This window comes from Mastomys coucha, unplaced genomic scaffold (assembly GCF_008632895.1).
Source record: "Mastomys coucha isolate ucsf_1 unplaced genomic scaffold, UCSF_Mcou_1 pScaffold21, whole genome shotgun sequence".
NCBI lineage: Eukaryota > Metazoa > Chordata > Mammalia > Rodentia > Muridae > Mastomys > Mastomys coucha.
Genome location: NW_022196904.1, coordinates 116,056,162 through 116,071,025, shown reverse-complemented (window position 1 = coordinate 116,071,025; position 14,864 = coordinate 116,056,162). Strand labels below are relative to the sequence as shown.

Genomic DNA, 14,864 nt, shown 5'->3' with positions numbered 1-14,864 from the left:
CCTCCCTCGCGCCCTCCCCCGCCCTCCCCGAGGCGCCGGCTGGGCGCGCGCGCGCGGCGGGGGCCGAAGCTGCTCCCTCGCTCCCCCCACCCCGCCCCGCCAGGCTCCAACTGCCGCCGCCACCGCCGCCGCCGCCGCCGCCCGGGCCCCCGCCCCCGGCCCCGGCCCTCTGCCCCGCGGGGCCTCTCGCCCCCACCTAGGGGGCGTCGCCGCCGCCGCCGCGCTCCGCGCCCCACAAGACGCCCTCCTTCCCTCCCTCCCGCCGGCCGGGGTGCGCGGGCGGCGGGGCGGCCCTCGGGCCATGCGTTCGGCTCGGCCCAACCCGGCCGGCCGGGGGCGGCGCCCCGAGCCCGGGCCCCGCGCGGCCCGTGCCCCCGGCTCCCGCTGAGCTCCGGGGGCCCCACTGTGGCCGAGGCCATGTTCCCCGTGTTCCCTTGCACGCTGCTGGCCCCCCCCTTCCCCGTGCTGGGCCTGGACTCCCGGGGGGTGGGCGGCCTCATGAACTCCTTCCCGCCACCTCAGGGTCACGCCCAGAACCCCCTGCAGGTCGGGGCTGAGCTCCAGTCCCGCTTCTTTGCCTCCCAGGGCTGCGCCCAGAGTCCATTCCAGGTGAGTAGGGGCCGGGCCGGGCGGGCAGGCGCCGACCATCGACCGCGGCCCACACCGCGCCTTGTCTCCGCAGGCCGCGCCAGCGCCCCCACCCACGCCCCAGGCCCCGGCGGCCGAGCCCCTCCAAGTGGACTTGCTCCCGGTTCTCGCCGCCGCGCAGGAATCAGCCGCGGCGGCGGCGGCTGCGGCGGCTGCTGCCGCTGCAGTGGTGACTGCACCCCCAGCCCCTGCTGCCGCCTCCACAGTGGACACAGCGGCCCTGAAGCAGCCTCCGGCGCCTCCTCCGCCACCCCCTGCCGTCTCCGCACCAGCGGCCGAGGCCGCGCCCCCCGCTGCGGCCGCCACTATCGCCGCAGCGGCTGCCACCGCTGTCGTCGCCCCAACCTCGACGGTCGCTGTGGCCCCGGTTGCATCTGTCTTGGAGAAGAAGACAAAGAGCAAGGGGCCCTACATCTGCGCCTTGTGCGCCAAGGAGTTCAAGAACGGCTACAACCTCCGAAGGCACGAAGCCATCCACACAGGAGCCAAGGCTGGCCGGGTCCCTTCGGGTGCTATGAAGATGCCCACCATGGTGCCCCTGAGCCTCTTGAGTGTCCCCCAGCTGAGCGGGGCCAGCGGGGGTGGGGGAGAAGCCGGGGCCGGCGGCGGCACAGCCGCGGTGGCGGCCGGTGGCGTTGTGACCACGACTGCCTCTGGAAAGCGCATCCGGAAGAATCACGCCTGCGAGATGTGCGGCAAGGCCTTCCGCGACGTCTACCACCTGAACCGACATAAGCTGTCGCATTCGGACGAGAAGCCCTACCAGTGCCCTGTGTGCCAGCAGCGCTTCAAGCGCAAGGACCGCATGAGTTACCACGTGCGCTCACATGACGGCGCTGTGCACAAGCCCTACAACTGCTCCCACTGTGGCAAGAGCTTCTCCCGGTGTGCAGGGGCCTCGGCTGCCCACTAGGCCGATGGTGGGGGGGTGGGGCAACAAGGTGGCCTGTCTTTGGCCGGTGGGGAGGCGGCTCCCGTTCCTGGGGACAGGAACCACTCCCAGGGAGGAGGGAAGTGAGCCTCGTGGTTGCTAGGAACAGGGGGTGGTACTTTCCAAGAGGTGGGTCTTTGGGCTGCAGGAAAGCAGCCTAGGCAGAAGAGGAATCTTGGTTTGAGGGCTTTCCTGCCTGAGGACTGAAGCTGGGGGAAATGCTGGGACCTTTGGAAAGGCATTTTGGAGGAACCTAGGTAGATTTGAGGCACACTTCACCTCGGAGCCTTAGCCCTAACACACACCCCCTCCCACCTCAAAATATCCCTAGGCCGGATCACCTCAACAGTCACGTCAGACAAGTGCACTCAACAGAGCGGCCCTTCAAATGTGAGGTAGGAAGCCCGCTTCCTCCTGTCCTGGTTTTCATGATTTTGATCCTCATTGTAGCTGTGTGGGTTCAGCCTCTCAGACCCCCTTTTTCTCTCTCTTTTTGCCTCTTCACTCCATTTTCACATTTCTCCTTCAAGGCCTGGTCATCTCACGCCCATTTCCTACAGATCAAAGACCCCCAAGGCTCTGATCCCTTTATCTTGCTCCCTTCTCTCTGCTCCCCGACGCTTTAACTCTACTGTGACCCCACACCCTCCCCCCCAGAAATGTGAGGCAGCTTTTGCTACGAAGGATCGACTCCGAGCGCACACAGTACGACACGAGGAGAAGGTGCCATGTCATGTGTGTGGCAAGATGCTGAGCTCGGCTTATATTTCGGACCACATGAAGGTGCACAGCCAGGGCCCTCACCATGTCTGTGAGCTCTGCAACAAAGGTACATGCTAAGGGATGCCAGGGGGGGCACAGAGCTGTTGGGTTTTTTGTCTCACCGATGTGGGTCAAGGGAGCTGCAGCCAAGAGCTCGTGGCATGTAGAGAAAGAACCCTTTAAGAAGCAAGCACAACAGCATTGGAAACAACGTCATTAAATTATGTGCCATGGCTCACAGAAGACTGTCTACTAGAAACTCAACTTCTTGTGTGTGCTTGAAAGAATGAAGTGGGACGTGGTTGCTTTGAGAAAGGAATAGCCAAAGAGCCAGTCCCAAGGGTTTCAACTTTGCAGCCACAAGTTCTTGTCTCCAGCTCCTGGGGCAGGTGGAGTGTATCAGCATGGGTGTACAAGCACACACCCTACCCAGTGACAGAAAGCGGTTTTCAATGTGGTTAGTCACTAAAGGAGCTGAGACTGGGCACTGGAGAGGGGGGGACACAGCCGTCTCTACTGAGAGTCAACCCTTTAAAAAGCTAGGCAACAGTGTCCTGTCCTGTGGGGGAAGGCCTCTGTAGATATTAAGGACTAAGTAATGGGCACCACTCAAGCTCAGGGAAAGGTTATGTTCCTCTGGAGTAGTCGGCCCCAGCCTACCAAGGATGTGGTGGGAGGAGGACAGTGCCATGTGAGGAGGGTGTCCCCAGCCTAGGAGAACTGCCCTGTCTCTGGGGTCTCCACCAGGCTGACCCCGACCCCCATCCCACCCCCACCCCCCCAATAGGCTTCACCACAGCAGCATACCTGCGCATCCACGCGGTGAAGGACCATGGGCTCCAGGCCCCGCGGGCTGACCGCATCCTGTGCAAGCTGTGCAGCGTGCACTGCAAGACCCCTGCCCAGCTGGCCGGCCACATGCAGACCCATCTGGGGGGGGCCGCCCCTCCTATCCCGGGAGATGCCCCCCAGCCACAGCCTACCTGCTGAGGGGGACCCCTGCACCCACCAGGCAAGGTGTGGGACATGGCTGGGGGGGGCAGGATGGGATGTGTGGGACAAGGGAACTCAAAGGGCCCGATAGGGGATCTCAGGAAGGCCAGGGATGCCAGTCTGCCACTCAGATTAGGGAGACTTGGGATCCAGAGAGGGCAATGTGGACATGCTCTGTCTGGGTAAGCAAGCAGGCCAAAGCCTCTGGGGACCAGATAGGAAGTAACGGCTGTGTCCCAGGGGACGTAGGGAAATAGTTGACAGGTCTGGGGTATGGAGCATGTTTCTTGCCATTTAGATTGTGCTGTGATCCTTGGTGTTTCTCACTGTAGGTACTGGTGAGGTTTGTCCAATGGCGGCAGCGGCGGCAGCAGCAGCAGCGGCGGCAGCAGCAGTGGTGGCAGCCCCTCCCACAGCTGTGGGCTCCCTCTCTGGGGCAGAGGGGGTACCAGTGAGCTCTCAGCCACTTCCCTCCCAGCCTTGGTGAGCTCCAAGTTGATGGGGGAGAGGGGAGAGTGGAGGAAGCTCTTCTTGGTACAGTTTCCTCTTCCCACCAACTCCTCACGACTCTTCATCAGCCAAGGAGCCTCCAGACAGAAAGGAGGAAGAAGGAATTCACTAGGTTTTAACAATGTTTCTCCTGCTCCTTTCTTCTCCCTATCAGAGCTGACCCTACAAACACCTGTCCCCTGAGTTGTGTTGAAATCCCCTGGACAGTGAGCAGGGGTGGCAGAGGACAGCAGCAGCCACTGCCCTCAACCTTTAACCCCTTGCCTTCCCTCCCAGGGATCTGTGAGCCTTTCCCTAGAAGGTCCTGTGCTCTCCTCCTTTTGTCCCCTCCCCCACTGTCTGCTGCCCCTTCCTGGGGAGTTGGTGCTTTCTTTTTTGTTGTTGTTTTTTTTTCCCAGGGGTAGGGAGGAGAGAGGAGGGGAATTAAGATTCTGTCCAGAGGAGAGAGAGGGTGGTATTGAGGAGGGGCAGAAGCAGGGAAGGCAGAGGGATACTTTGAGTAAGGTTTGGGTGGTTGGTTAAACCCCAAGCATCCTACTGGAGTATCTGTCCAGGGAAAAGCCAAGGGGAGCATCAGAAGGAGCCACGAAGGCCAGAGGCAGAACAAGAGAGATGGAATCTTAGGGGGCCAGGGTAAAAGGAGGGGAGCCAGGGACAAGAGGTGCTTCCTGGGGGTGGGGGAATGCAGCCACAGTGTCTCCCCCTTCCCTCTTCCACCCCAGCTCCAGCCCTGGTCTTTTCTTCCTCTTTCCCACAACAGAAGCAATGGCCCTGGCCATGTCATCGTGTTCCTGTGTCCCTTGCATGTTCCCCACTCTCCCCTCCCTCCTTTTGCGCAGACCCCATTACAATAAATTTTAAATAAAAACTTGTCTCTGGGTTCCTAAGTTAATCTTCACCAAGCTCCCTGTTGTGTGTGTGCCTCGACCCTTCTAGAGAGAGGGAGGGGTTCTTTGTTGACCTTGATCTCAGGCCCAGCCTTTCTTGCCCTGCAAAGTGGTAGCTTCTCTCTTCTGAGGTACAGCCTCTAGCTGCAGTACAACACAAATTTTGGGTAGATCTAAGAGTCCAGAAATTGTAGAGAGCAAATTCCAGATCTTCAGGGAATACCCAATCTGGACAGGCATAGAACACCCACTGGAGATTAGAAGTGCCCAAGCTAGTTATTGATGCTGACCTGCCCACGACCCAGCACCAGGCTGCATACAACCCCTCCAAATGCCTGCACATAGAGATCCCAGGGGCCATGGTTGACACAGGGTTCAGTAAACTGCATTCGGGTCCCACTGTGGTGGTCATGGACTGCTTGCCCCAGCCGTTCCTAACTTACTGGAATTTACTTTTCTGGGCTTTGCTCAGACCTTTATAAAGACCCTTAAGCTTTCATCGCGCATTGCTGCTGCTGCTGCTTTCCAGGAGTAGGAAGGCTTCAGTTCTGCAGACTCCCTTCTCTTGAAACCCCACGCAGTTCCCCTGCAGCCGCCCCAAACTTAGACCTGTTTGCTTAACCCAGCTATGCTGCTCAGGATGCCTCCACCCAATCCTCACTGGTCCGTCTCTTCGCAAACCTAGGTCTCTGCCAGGATCCCCCGGTGACCGTTGGCGGGAGGGGCCGAGGACTTAGGAAGGGGGTGCCCCACCAGGAGGTGCGCGTGGAGAAAGGGCAGGGAGGGGGCACGAGTGGTCCCCGGGCCGGTTACCCAGGTAACACGGGGCCTGGCACGAGGTTCTCTAGGGCTATCCGGGAGGGGCAGGAGGCGTGCTAGGGGCGGGGGCGGCGCGGCAGCAGTGGAGCTTAGGGGAGGGGACCAGAGAAGAAGGGCCGAGCAAACCCGGAGGAGAGAGGAGGGGAGACCCGCCACCTCCCTTCATTGCTCTCAGACTTGTTCCCTCCCCGGTCTGCGGCTGCTGCAGGAGCAGCAGCAGCAGCGGCGGCGGGACGCAGGAGCAGTCCTGAGGCTGGCAGCGGATGAGACTGAGATGACCTGAGACTGCTGGTAGGTGTGGACGACAGACAGCTGGGTGGCATGGGAATGCAGGTGCCAGGCCAACTAGAGGGTGGTGCTGGGTGCGTTGTACCATCGGGAGATCCCCTCCCCCTCAGCCTCTGCTGAAAGCAACAAGGGAACCCCTAAAAGAAGGACTAAGAAGGTATGCACACGATACTGGGTCTCCCCAAGAAGGGGCTGGGAGGAGGTAGACGGGCATTTGAGCACGAATGCGCACTAGGAAAACCTGCACTTCTCAGGTGGTGCCCAGAGAGATGGGAAGGGTACAAAAGGAACAGAATGTGTGGGGTCCTCTGTCAGTCTGCCTGTTGGAATGCCTGAGCATGCACAAATTTTGATGTTCTGGTGCACCTTCCATTTGGGAGATGAAAGTCTGGGTCTTGTTGGGTGTGTTGGATGGATCTAGGAACAGACCCAAGAGCAGTTCTGTTCAGAAAAGGGTTTGTCTTCCCATGGCTCTCCAAGCAGGCTTTAGAAGTAGAACACTTCTCCACCCAAGGGTGTCCGACCATAAGGCAAAGGAAATCTCAACTTTTCCTCATCTTCCTAGGGACAGTACAGGCTAGCCCTGAAGCAGAATCCTAGCCCTCTTGGGCCTGTGGTAATGAGAGACATTTCTTCCTTCCTCACCAAGCCCATCTCCTCCTCTTCCAGGATTTGCTACTGTCACTGCTGTTTCCTCTTCCCCACGGGCCCTCTCCCATCTCTCTTCTCTAAGATGGCAGCCAGCAGCTCTGAGGTCTCTGAGATGAAGGGGGTGGAAGACAGTTCCAACACCCAGACAGAAGGTCCCAGGCATTCTGAGGAAGGACCAGGTCCTGTCCAGGCTGTAGCAGAGATTCCAGACCAGCCAGAGGCCCTTCAGCCAGGTCCAGACATCACTGCAGCCCCTGTGGACTCAGGGCCTAAGGCAGAGCTGGCACCAGAAACCACAAAGACCCCAGTTGAAACCCCAGAAACAGTCCAGGCCACAGACCTCAGCTTAAAGCCAGGAGAAGACTCCAAGCCCAGCCCCAGCCCCAGCCCCAGCCCCAACGAGGCATGCCAAGAGCCAGCATCCAAACCAGAAGTGAACAGAGAAGCTACAGCAGAGCAAGGGTCTGAGCAGCAGTCTGCAGCCCCTCCTGAGCCAACCCCAGAGCCTGCTTTCCAGCTAAACACACAGTCAGACCCCCAGCCAACTTCCCAGCCTCCTCCTAAACCACCCCTTCAGGCAGAGCCCCCCACCCAAGAGGACCCTACCACAGAGGTCCTGACAGAAAGTACAGGGGAAAAACAAGAGAATGGAGCAGTGGTTCCCCTTCAGGCTGGTGACGGGGAAGAGGGCCCAGCCCCCCAACCTCATTCACCACCCTCAACTAAAACACCCCCAGCCAATGGGGCACCCCCCCGTGTGCTGCAGAAGCTGGTTGAAGAAGACAGAATAGGAAGGGCTCATGGTGGGCATCCAGGATCTCCTCGAGGTAGCCTAAGCCGTCATCCCAGCTCCCAGCTGGCAGGGCCTGGGGTGGAAGGGGGTGAAGGCACCCAGAAACCTCGGGACTATATCATCCTTGCCATCCTGTCCTGCTTCTGCCCCATGTGGCCTGTCAACATTGTGGCCTTCGCTTATGCCGTCATGGTGAGCCCCAAGGGACCCTGGCCCAAGTGTACTGTGGCTCCCAGCTTCGTGCCACTGTCAGAACAGATCCTCAGTAATGACACCTTCCCTCGCCTCTCTGCATGGATCCCACATTTCCAATTGCCGGGTCTTTGCTTGCCTCTCCCCAAGACCTAACTAACCTTCCAAGGCACTCCTGCCCTACCCCTTCAAGCGGGAGGGAAACAGATGTGTCATATAATCTTGCTGACCTGTACCCTCTTCCTCCTGCATCCCCAATTCTCCTTCCTTTCTTAACCCTATGGGGCTGACCTCCCTCCTCTGGACTCTCACCTGATCCCTGCTGGGCTGGCTCCTGCTGATCTGGGCCATGATACCTCCAAACCCCTCACCCTCACCCCAGTCCCGGAACAGCCTGCAACAGGGGGACGTGGATGGGGCTCAACGTCTGGGCCGAGTAGCCAAGCTCTTAAGCATCGTGGCGCTGGTTGGGGGGGTCCTCATCATCATCGCCTCCTGCGTCATCAACTTGGGCGGTGAGTGGGGGTCGGGGACAGGAAGGGAGGAGTGGAAGGTTGACAAGGGCAGCTTTACTAACCCCTGACCCTGCTCTCTCCTGTCTGTCCTCCCTATTCCTTTGTCTCTTCCTGTCTCCTCCCCTGTCTGTCTTTCCCTCTCCTCTCCCACAGTGTATAAGTGAGGGGCTCTGCCCTGCATTCCAAGACTTTTCTTCCTGTTGGGAGCTGTCTTGGGTCCATCCCTATCCTGGGAGAATCCCAGTCCATGTCCCTGGCCCCCATCCCTAGGGACCAAGGGAGCCTGAGCGGCCTTGTTTACAGCTTTTTTCCCACTCCTGCATCCTGCCAGGCTCCTCTGCCAGCCATAGGCTTCCCTTTTCCCTGCACTTTTGCCTGCAGACCTCCCCTCCTGCCTCTTGACCTCCCTAACCCTGCACTCTGAAAACCTCTCTGCACTTCTGGAAGCCTTCCTGAACATCTCAGTTGTCCTCTGCACCTCTGCATCTCTCCCAGCCTCCCTGCACTTCTTCCTGCCTCTGGAATTCTCTGAACCTTAATGAACCCTGACCTCCCAACTTTCATTGTCTTGGTATCTAACCCATCCCTTTCTTCCCTTCCTTAACACCCTTTCTCCGTGCCACATCCCCTGACCCCTTCTCCCTTCTCATCTTCCTCTTAGCGTCTTCACCCTCCTGCCAACACTTAGTCTGCAAAAACTGCAGTACTTAGGTCAGGCTGAGGGAAGAAGGATGGTGTGGGGAGAGGAGCCTAGCTGGGGGCTCTGACTGTTCTCTACTGGGGACTACCCAGGCCCAGACCATACCCTACCCCAACCCCTAAGGTGCCTATTGGGTCGCAAAGCTGGCAAGCCAGGCCTTACCTGGGGGACTTTCACAAGAGTGGGAGTCCTCATTCTGAACATCCAGGGGAGGAAGGGGTACAGCTGTGGCTGAAGAGTCAGCCTGAATTGACCTGCCCATTTGGGCTTTTTAACCTCGGAGTTTCTTGTTTGAAGGTCCATTTATGTGCTTTGTAAACAGTAGAATTAAAAAAATAGGACCAAAGTTCCCAGCTGCAGGGAGCAAGGGAAGGGCGGGGGAGCTCTGTAATTATTCTCTAAGAGGATGAGGGAGGTTTGTTGCACGCGACAGCCCTCTGAGGAGGCAGAGAGCCAGCTGCGATGCATTTCGGAGTTGGTGGGGGGGGATTTGTTTGTTTCCTTTCTTTAAAAAGAGTTGGGGGAAAACTAAAATTCCTTTAAAAAAAATAAAACTGAGTCTCCCTTTTTGTATGCTGAATGCTGCATGAGTCTTAAACACTAATAAACAGAGAATGCATGAGACTGGCCTCAGTTGGTCCCTGTGTTGGTTTGCAGAGTCAAGGTACTGCTTTCTGGCAGGCCCTAGAGAACGGAATACGCATGCGCTGCCGCAGTGGCCATCTTTAGTACGGGCCGAAGTTAGTGACTCCTAAGAGCCTAATTGCGCATGCGCAAGTTTTCTCTCTCCTCCCCCCCCCCTTTTTTTTCCCTTTTCCAAGTAGCTTTGACTACCGCGGAGCCTCCGCGCCATTTCTCTGCGCCTGCGTACTGCGATCCTGCGCAGCCTGGGAGGCGGGTTTTAGCTCCAGGTTTGTACCGCTGCTGAGTAGACGCGAACGAGGTTTGCCAGGTCTAGAAAAGTGACTTCCATCCAGGTGGTGGAGAAGGCGATGTGAAAGCGAAAAAGCAGGCCCTTCCATTTCTAGCTCCGAGCGTGTTTCCTGCGGGTCCCTGGGAACGGCAGAATTCTGGATCCGTGGGGTGGGGTCTGTCCTTGCAGGGATCTGAGCGCCCCCTCCTGGGGACGGTGCTCTGGCCGCCGTCAGCTGTTGGACTGACTGGTTGGCGATTTCCTAGACCCCACTGGATCCCAAGCCTTCTGGGTGAGGCACCCTGGTTTGGTACTCTAGAATCTCCTATATTGCTGGGCTTTTTCCCTAGTACTCTATGTCCCTTGCCTTGGGCCATGGAACCATTGCAGGCAGCACAGCGGCGCCTCTGTCTGAAGAAGGGGAAGTGACTTCCGGCCTCCAGGCACTGGCGGTGGAGGACACTGGAGGTCCCTCTGTCTCGGCTAGTAAGGCCGAGGAAGAGGGGAAAGGCAGTCAGGAGGAGGTCGGGCGTGAGGGATCCAGGGTTGAGGAGGTACTAGAAGCTCCCGGCGCTGCGAGCGACGAGCGTGCGGAGGGAGAATCCGAAGACTGGTGTGTGCCCTGCAGCGATGAAGAGGTGGAGCTGCCGGCCAGTGGGCAGTCCTGGATGCCCCCACCCTCCGAAATCCAGCGGCTCTATGAACTGCTGGCTACCCAAGGTACTCTGGAGCTTCAAGCAGAGATCCTACCCCGCCGGCCGCCCACTCCCGAGGCCCAGAGTGAAGAGGAGAGATCAGATGAGGAGCCAGAGGCCAAAGAAGAGGAGGAGGAAAAGTGAGACCATGCTTTACACATTATTTCTGGGACTGCTCTCCTGAGCACAGAAATTGGAGGGAGGGGAGAGCAGGAAAGGATGAGCCAGCGGGCTGGGGTATGCCAGCCGGTGTTTGGGAGAGCTTCTCTCACCCTTTGCTATCTATCCACCCTGTTTCAGGCCGCACATGCCTACAGAATTTGACTTTGATGATGAGCCAATGACACCAAAGGACTCACTGATTGACAGAAGACGTACACCAGGTACAAATGAGAGGGAAGAATTGAGGGAAATAAAGGGCCTCCTCTAAACCCCAGAAGTGCCTTGGCTGGTTTCTAAAGTCACGTACTAGCTGCAGCCAGGAGCGTTCACACAGTAGCAGCGTATTTCTGGCTTAGGTCAGCGCAATACTTTGTCAGAGACCCGCAGACCTTCAAAGTTCAAAGTTCCCTGAACACATATCTGAGGTACTATATTCATGTCCAGAGCTGACCTGACATCCCAGCCCATGGGCCTTCCTAGCATATGCTTCCAGAATCATTCTTGAGCTCTCTCCCAGCTGGTCAAGCCAACAGCAAGGTGCATTAGCTCCACTGTACAGATCCACCATTATCAACCAGAGTAGTCCTTTTAAGTGAACGCCTGTCTTTTCTCTGCTTGTAATCCTCCAGAGGATTCCATTACATGGAAGAAGAGCATGTCCAGAGAGAATCTCAGGTTTCTGTCCTTCACCCCTGCCCCAGTGCACTGTACTCAGAATACATCTGCCTCCTGTCCCAGGGCCTTTGCACTTGATGGCTGTGTTCCCCAGCCATCGCCTTAGGGGTATCATATCAGAGCCTACTATCAGCTGTCCTGTGTGTGGCCCAAACCTAAACATTAGCCCCTCTGTGCTCCAGAGGCCTATAAAGAGTATATTTAACAAGATCTCTTAAGTGTGGGAGTTTGGGGATGCTCACTCATATCACTGTGTCAACGCTACCTTCTTAGGAAGCTCAGCCCGGAGCCAGAAACGGGAGGCGCGTCTGGATAAGGTCCTCTCAGACATGAAGCGACATAAGAAGCTAGAGGAGCAGATCCTTCGGACTGGGAGAGACCTCTTCAGCTTAGACTCAGAGGGCCCCAGCCCTGCCAGCCCTCCACTCCGATCCTCAGGAGCTAGTCTCTTTCCCAGGCAGCGGAAGTACTGATGCTTGCTCTTCAGGCCTACAGGGGCAGACTGTTTTGTGCTGGGCAGGGCCGGCCTTTTCTACCCCAGGCTCTGGGAAACATGTAACAGGAAAAGCTTCAAGCTCCCAGCACAGTGCCTTTCAGAAAAGTGTTCTGTCGAGTGTCTGTTTGCAGTTTTGAGCTGGATATGCTGAATCTAATAAAAGATGCCGGATGATCTTCTCAGAGGAGAGACTGCAGCTCAACACATGTTGGACTGCAAATGTTCTCACTCGGGCAGAGGCAGAACTGTATTCCTCCACACTGTAATATTGAAGCCAGATGAGGCAGAGGCACAGCAGTCACCACCACCACCACCAGCACTCCCCACAACCCGGTCCTCTGATTTCCTAGTCTCTGGTACAGACCCGCCAGTTAGCACTGAGGCAGTAATTGCTGACTGTGGACCTAGCTACAGTGTCGTCAGTGCAGCCTGGAGGAGAAAAAGATCTAGTTGCAGGGCCCTTTAAATACCCAAGCTCCGCCCCTGCCTGCCCAGCCCTTTAGGGAAGTCATCCTGAGTGTTAGTGAGGGAAATTCCTGACCTGTGGCCTGCAGCAGCCAGCTACCCTGCTAAATGTGAGTACGGATCAAGACCCTGGCCGGACCCCCAGACTCCAACCCGAGAATAGGTGTCTATCCCACAGGCTCTCTCTAATCTTCCTGCTTTCCAGCGATGTTTCTTCTGGGGCAGTGACACGTCAGTCACCAGTTACAGGAAGGAGGGCGTTGGCAGCTCTGCCTTGTGAGCTTTCACTTTCTAAGAGTTTCAGGGTTCAAAAGTACCCCGTTAGTATCCTCAGCCCCCAAAACCTCAGGCCTCCCTGATATCAGGGTCTTCCTCACAGGAGATTGGAGGTGAGGGGTTACTTTTGTCAGGCCCAGTAGCACACATGTGCTATTCCCTCCTCAGGAACCTGAAACAGGAAGGATGCCTTGAGCCCAGGAGTCCTGAAACAACTCAGGCACTTAGCAGGAGAGATCCCGTCGTTTCTGTTTCTCTTGTTTGCTTGGTTGACTTTGGGTTTGGGTTTGGTTGTTCTTGTTGAGAAAGGGTTCTCCTCATGTTTCCTAAGTGTCTTGAACTCTCTGTGGAGCCCAGGATGACCTTGAACATCTGACCTTCTTGCCCCCATCTCCTGAGTGAACGCTAACGTTATAGATTTCTGTCATCGATATCAGTTTTATTCAGAGCTGGGGCTTGAATCTAGGGTTTCATGTATTTTGGGCAGGGACTCTACAAACTGATGGATGGAGTGTAACTCGGTGGCACAGCATACCTATATGTCCAAAGGTCCTTAGCACATTTCAAAAAAAAAAACAAAACATAACAAAAAACACAACAACAAAGAAATGGGGAACCTTGCCCGACACAGTTCACACCTCTAAGCCCAGCACTTGGGCAACTGAGGCAGGAGGGTCTCCAGAGCCTGAGATACAGTTCTACCATAGCCTAAGCTACCATGTAAAACCCTGTTGCAAATTTCTGAAGCCAACTGGGCAAAGTTACAGCTTCCACTCAGATGCCATCGTTGGCTTTACTCCTCCGCTGTGGCTTCCCGAGGACCTGGGCTCTGCCTTCTCTTGAGTGACTGGCATATGTGACTTCACCTCCTTGATTCCCTTCGTGGCCAGTCATGGAGGCTTTTTCCTGCTGCCCCTTGCAGGGCTGTGCCAACCATGGGCCTTGGCCACTCTTGCAGTGCTTTGTGCAACGATCCCAAGAGTAGCATGGTTTCCAGGGGGTGCAGATTTAATGAGAACAAGAGGAAAGCTTTAGGGGGAGGGGAAATGAACAGGAGGAAGCTCAACTGGGCAGCTGGCCTGAGGGTCTGGGGACCTGGGATCTGTGACTGGAGCCCAGCTCTAGTGGAAGATGGTGGTTGACAAAGCTGTTCCTTATGTCCTTTCTGCCTGTGGCTCCCTGGGACATGGGAGAGAGGCTGGCCATCACAGGTGAGCCAGATGGCTTTCCCAGAAACTATCTACTTATACCTTTGGCACATAGAATATCTATCCCCGCCCTGAGGTGGGGCACCTGAGCAGGACAGCTAACCACCTTTTGGATCCTGGATGATCGGGCCTGCTGTGGTATGCCGTACTGTTCTTGTGTAGCCGAGACTGTTCACTGGCTCAGGTTATGGAAAATGCTTACCTTTGTAAGACCATTTCCTGGACAGCTATGACCCCATCCAGATCCGCTATGTCCCCTCCAGTGAGACTGACTACCTGGTGCTGACAAGCCAGGCTGTCTCCAAGAACACCAGGAAAGCCTGGTCAACCATCCAGAGCCGTATGCCTGGGCTAGGCCTTGACCTCAAAGGCTAGAATGGGCCTGTAATGGAGATCAGGGCTTCTAAGTCCATCTGATTCTAGTCTGTACACTATTCATTTGTAACATCTGGGGGGGTGCGGGGGGCAGAGCCACTTGGCACATGGTGAGGCTACCACCAAGCTGTCCCCCTACCACAGAGTGGCCTAGTTGGGCTACAGTTAAAGTTAAGGCTTTCTTTTTTTTTCCAGAGCCTTCCCTTAGCCTGGCATGTCTACGATATCACAACCTGGGCTACCACTCCAGCTGTAGGTTGGTTAAGATTTTTTTTTTTTTTTTTTTTTGAGAGGGGCTAGCTGTTGAGCCTCACTGCTGGCTTGGGTTCAAGCCCCGGAACCAACATGGAAGGTGCAATCAGGGAAGAACTCCATTGAGGACAGGCCTTGCTTATACTGAATGTAGACCTTTTCTTAAATCCAAAGTGGGCAGCCATCTGGTGGATGGGCTGGGTCACTACCTTCCCTTTCACTCTCTGTCCAGCCCTGATCAAGAGAACGGAGCTGGGAACAAAGGGAGCTATTTGAAGCTAGGCAGGAGAGAGAAGGGTTCTTATCAGAGAGGCAGGAGAGTGGCCTAGGACAGTGTTAATGGTTAAAGCAGGAAGTGCAGGCATGGTCTCAGTGATGACTTTAAGGTGAAGTGGAGCAACTGGAACTGTTATCCACAGGAGAGAAGCTGTTCAAAGTTGGACTCAGTCACAGGGGTGGAGGGAGGCTGGAATGGGCTTGCCACTGAGTTGATGGTCTTGTTCTCCTGAAGGCAGATTAGGATTTGAGGCCGTTCACTCAGCTTCACAGTGAGTTCACTGCTACTCCGGACTCACCAGAGAAGAGAAAAAGTCTCTGCACTCCAGATGGGAACAGATTTGTTGAGCTTGAGCTGTTTGAGGTGTACCATCCCCCCCCC

General features: G+C 56.4%; 4 protein-coding genes and 1 long non-coding RNA gene across 20 annotated transcripts in view; 4 read left to right on the top strand and 1 right to left on the bottom strand.

The window, feature by feature from the left end:
* Nucleotides 1-249: 249 nt before the first annotated feature.
* Nucleotides 250-4,717, top strand: Maz (MYC associated zinc finger protein). Of its 3 annotated transcripts, none has more exons than XM_031388362.1 (6): nt 250-609; nt 683-1,533; nt 1,911-1,974; nt 2,237-2,408; nt 3,129-3,353; nt 3,667-4,717. In XM_031388362.1, the coding sequence occupies exons 1-5, from the start codon at nt 418-420 to the stop codon at nt 3,329-3,331; spliced, it is 1,482 nt and encodes a 493-aa protein (XP_031244222.1). In that variant the 5' UTR covers nt 250-417; the 3' UTR covers nt 3,332-3,353; nt 3,667-4,717. The 3 variants fall into 3 exon arrangements, with proteins under 3 accessions (XP_031244222.1, XP_031244223.1, XP_031244221.1); XM_031388361.1 differs by having other exon boundaries at nt 253-609; nt 3,129-3,358; XM_031388363.1 differs by lacking the exon at nt 3,129-3,353.
* Nucleotides 2,311-5,533, bottom strand: LOC116102995. 13 transcript variants are annotated; one of them, XR_004123345.1, is made up of 4 exons: nt 5,413-5,533; nt 4,806-4,875; nt 3,149-3,921; nt 2,311-2,518 (listed from the first exon to the last, which is right to left on the bottom strand). It is a non-coding gene; the product is annotated as an uncharacterized LOC116102995 (long non-coding RNA). The 13 variants fall into 13 exon arrangements; XR_004123347.1 differs by having other exon boundaries at nt 3,149-3,765; XR_004123350.1 differs by lacking the exon at nt 5,413-5,533 and adding an exon at nt 5,175-5,386.
* A 97-nt stretch (nt 5,534-5,630) lies between these two features.
* Prrt2 (proline rich transmembrane protein 2) lies at nt 5,631-9,313 on the top strand. 2 transcript variants are annotated; one of them, XM_031388365.1, is made up of 4 exons: nt 5,632-5,841; nt 6,508-7,474; nt 7,857-7,989; nt 8,143-9,311. In XM_031388365.1, exons 2-4 carry the CDS (start codon nt 6,572-6,574, stop codon nt 8,151-8,153), a joined length of 1,047 nt encoding a protein of 348 aa, XP_031244225.1. In that variant the 5' UTR covers nt 5,632-5,841; nt 6,508-6,571; the 3' UTR covers nt 8,154-9,311. The 2 variants fall into 2 exon arrangements, with proteins under 2 accessions (XP_031244224.1, XP_031244225.1); XM_031388364.1 differs by having other exon boundaries at nt 5,631-5,841; nt 7,857-9,313.
* A 127-nt stretch (nt 9,314-9,440) lies between these two features.
* Pagr1 (PAXIP1 associated glutamate rich protein 1) lies at nt 9,441-11,809 on the top strand. Its single transcript, XM_031388367.1, has 3 exons — nt 9,441-10,437; nt 10,598-10,680; nt 11,408-11,809. Exons 1-3 carry the CDS (start codon nt 9,959-9,961, stop codon nt 11,605-11,607), a joined length of 762 nt encoding a protein of 253 aa, XP_031244227.1. The 5' UTR covers nt 9,441-9,958; the 3' UTR covers nt 11,608-11,809.
* A 154-nt stretch (nt 11,810-11,963) lies between these two features.
* The window catches only part of Mvp (major vault protein), a 28,806-nt gene continuing 25,905 nt past the window's right edge, over nt 11,964-14,864 (top strand). The window contains exon 1 of the mRNA XM_031388360.1: nt 11,964-12,205. Within this exon, the coding sequence (XP_031244220.1) occupies nt 12,204-12,205 (2 nt within the window). The 5' untranslated portion in view covers nt 11,964-12,203. The remainder of the gene's footprint in view (nt 12,206-14,864) is intronic.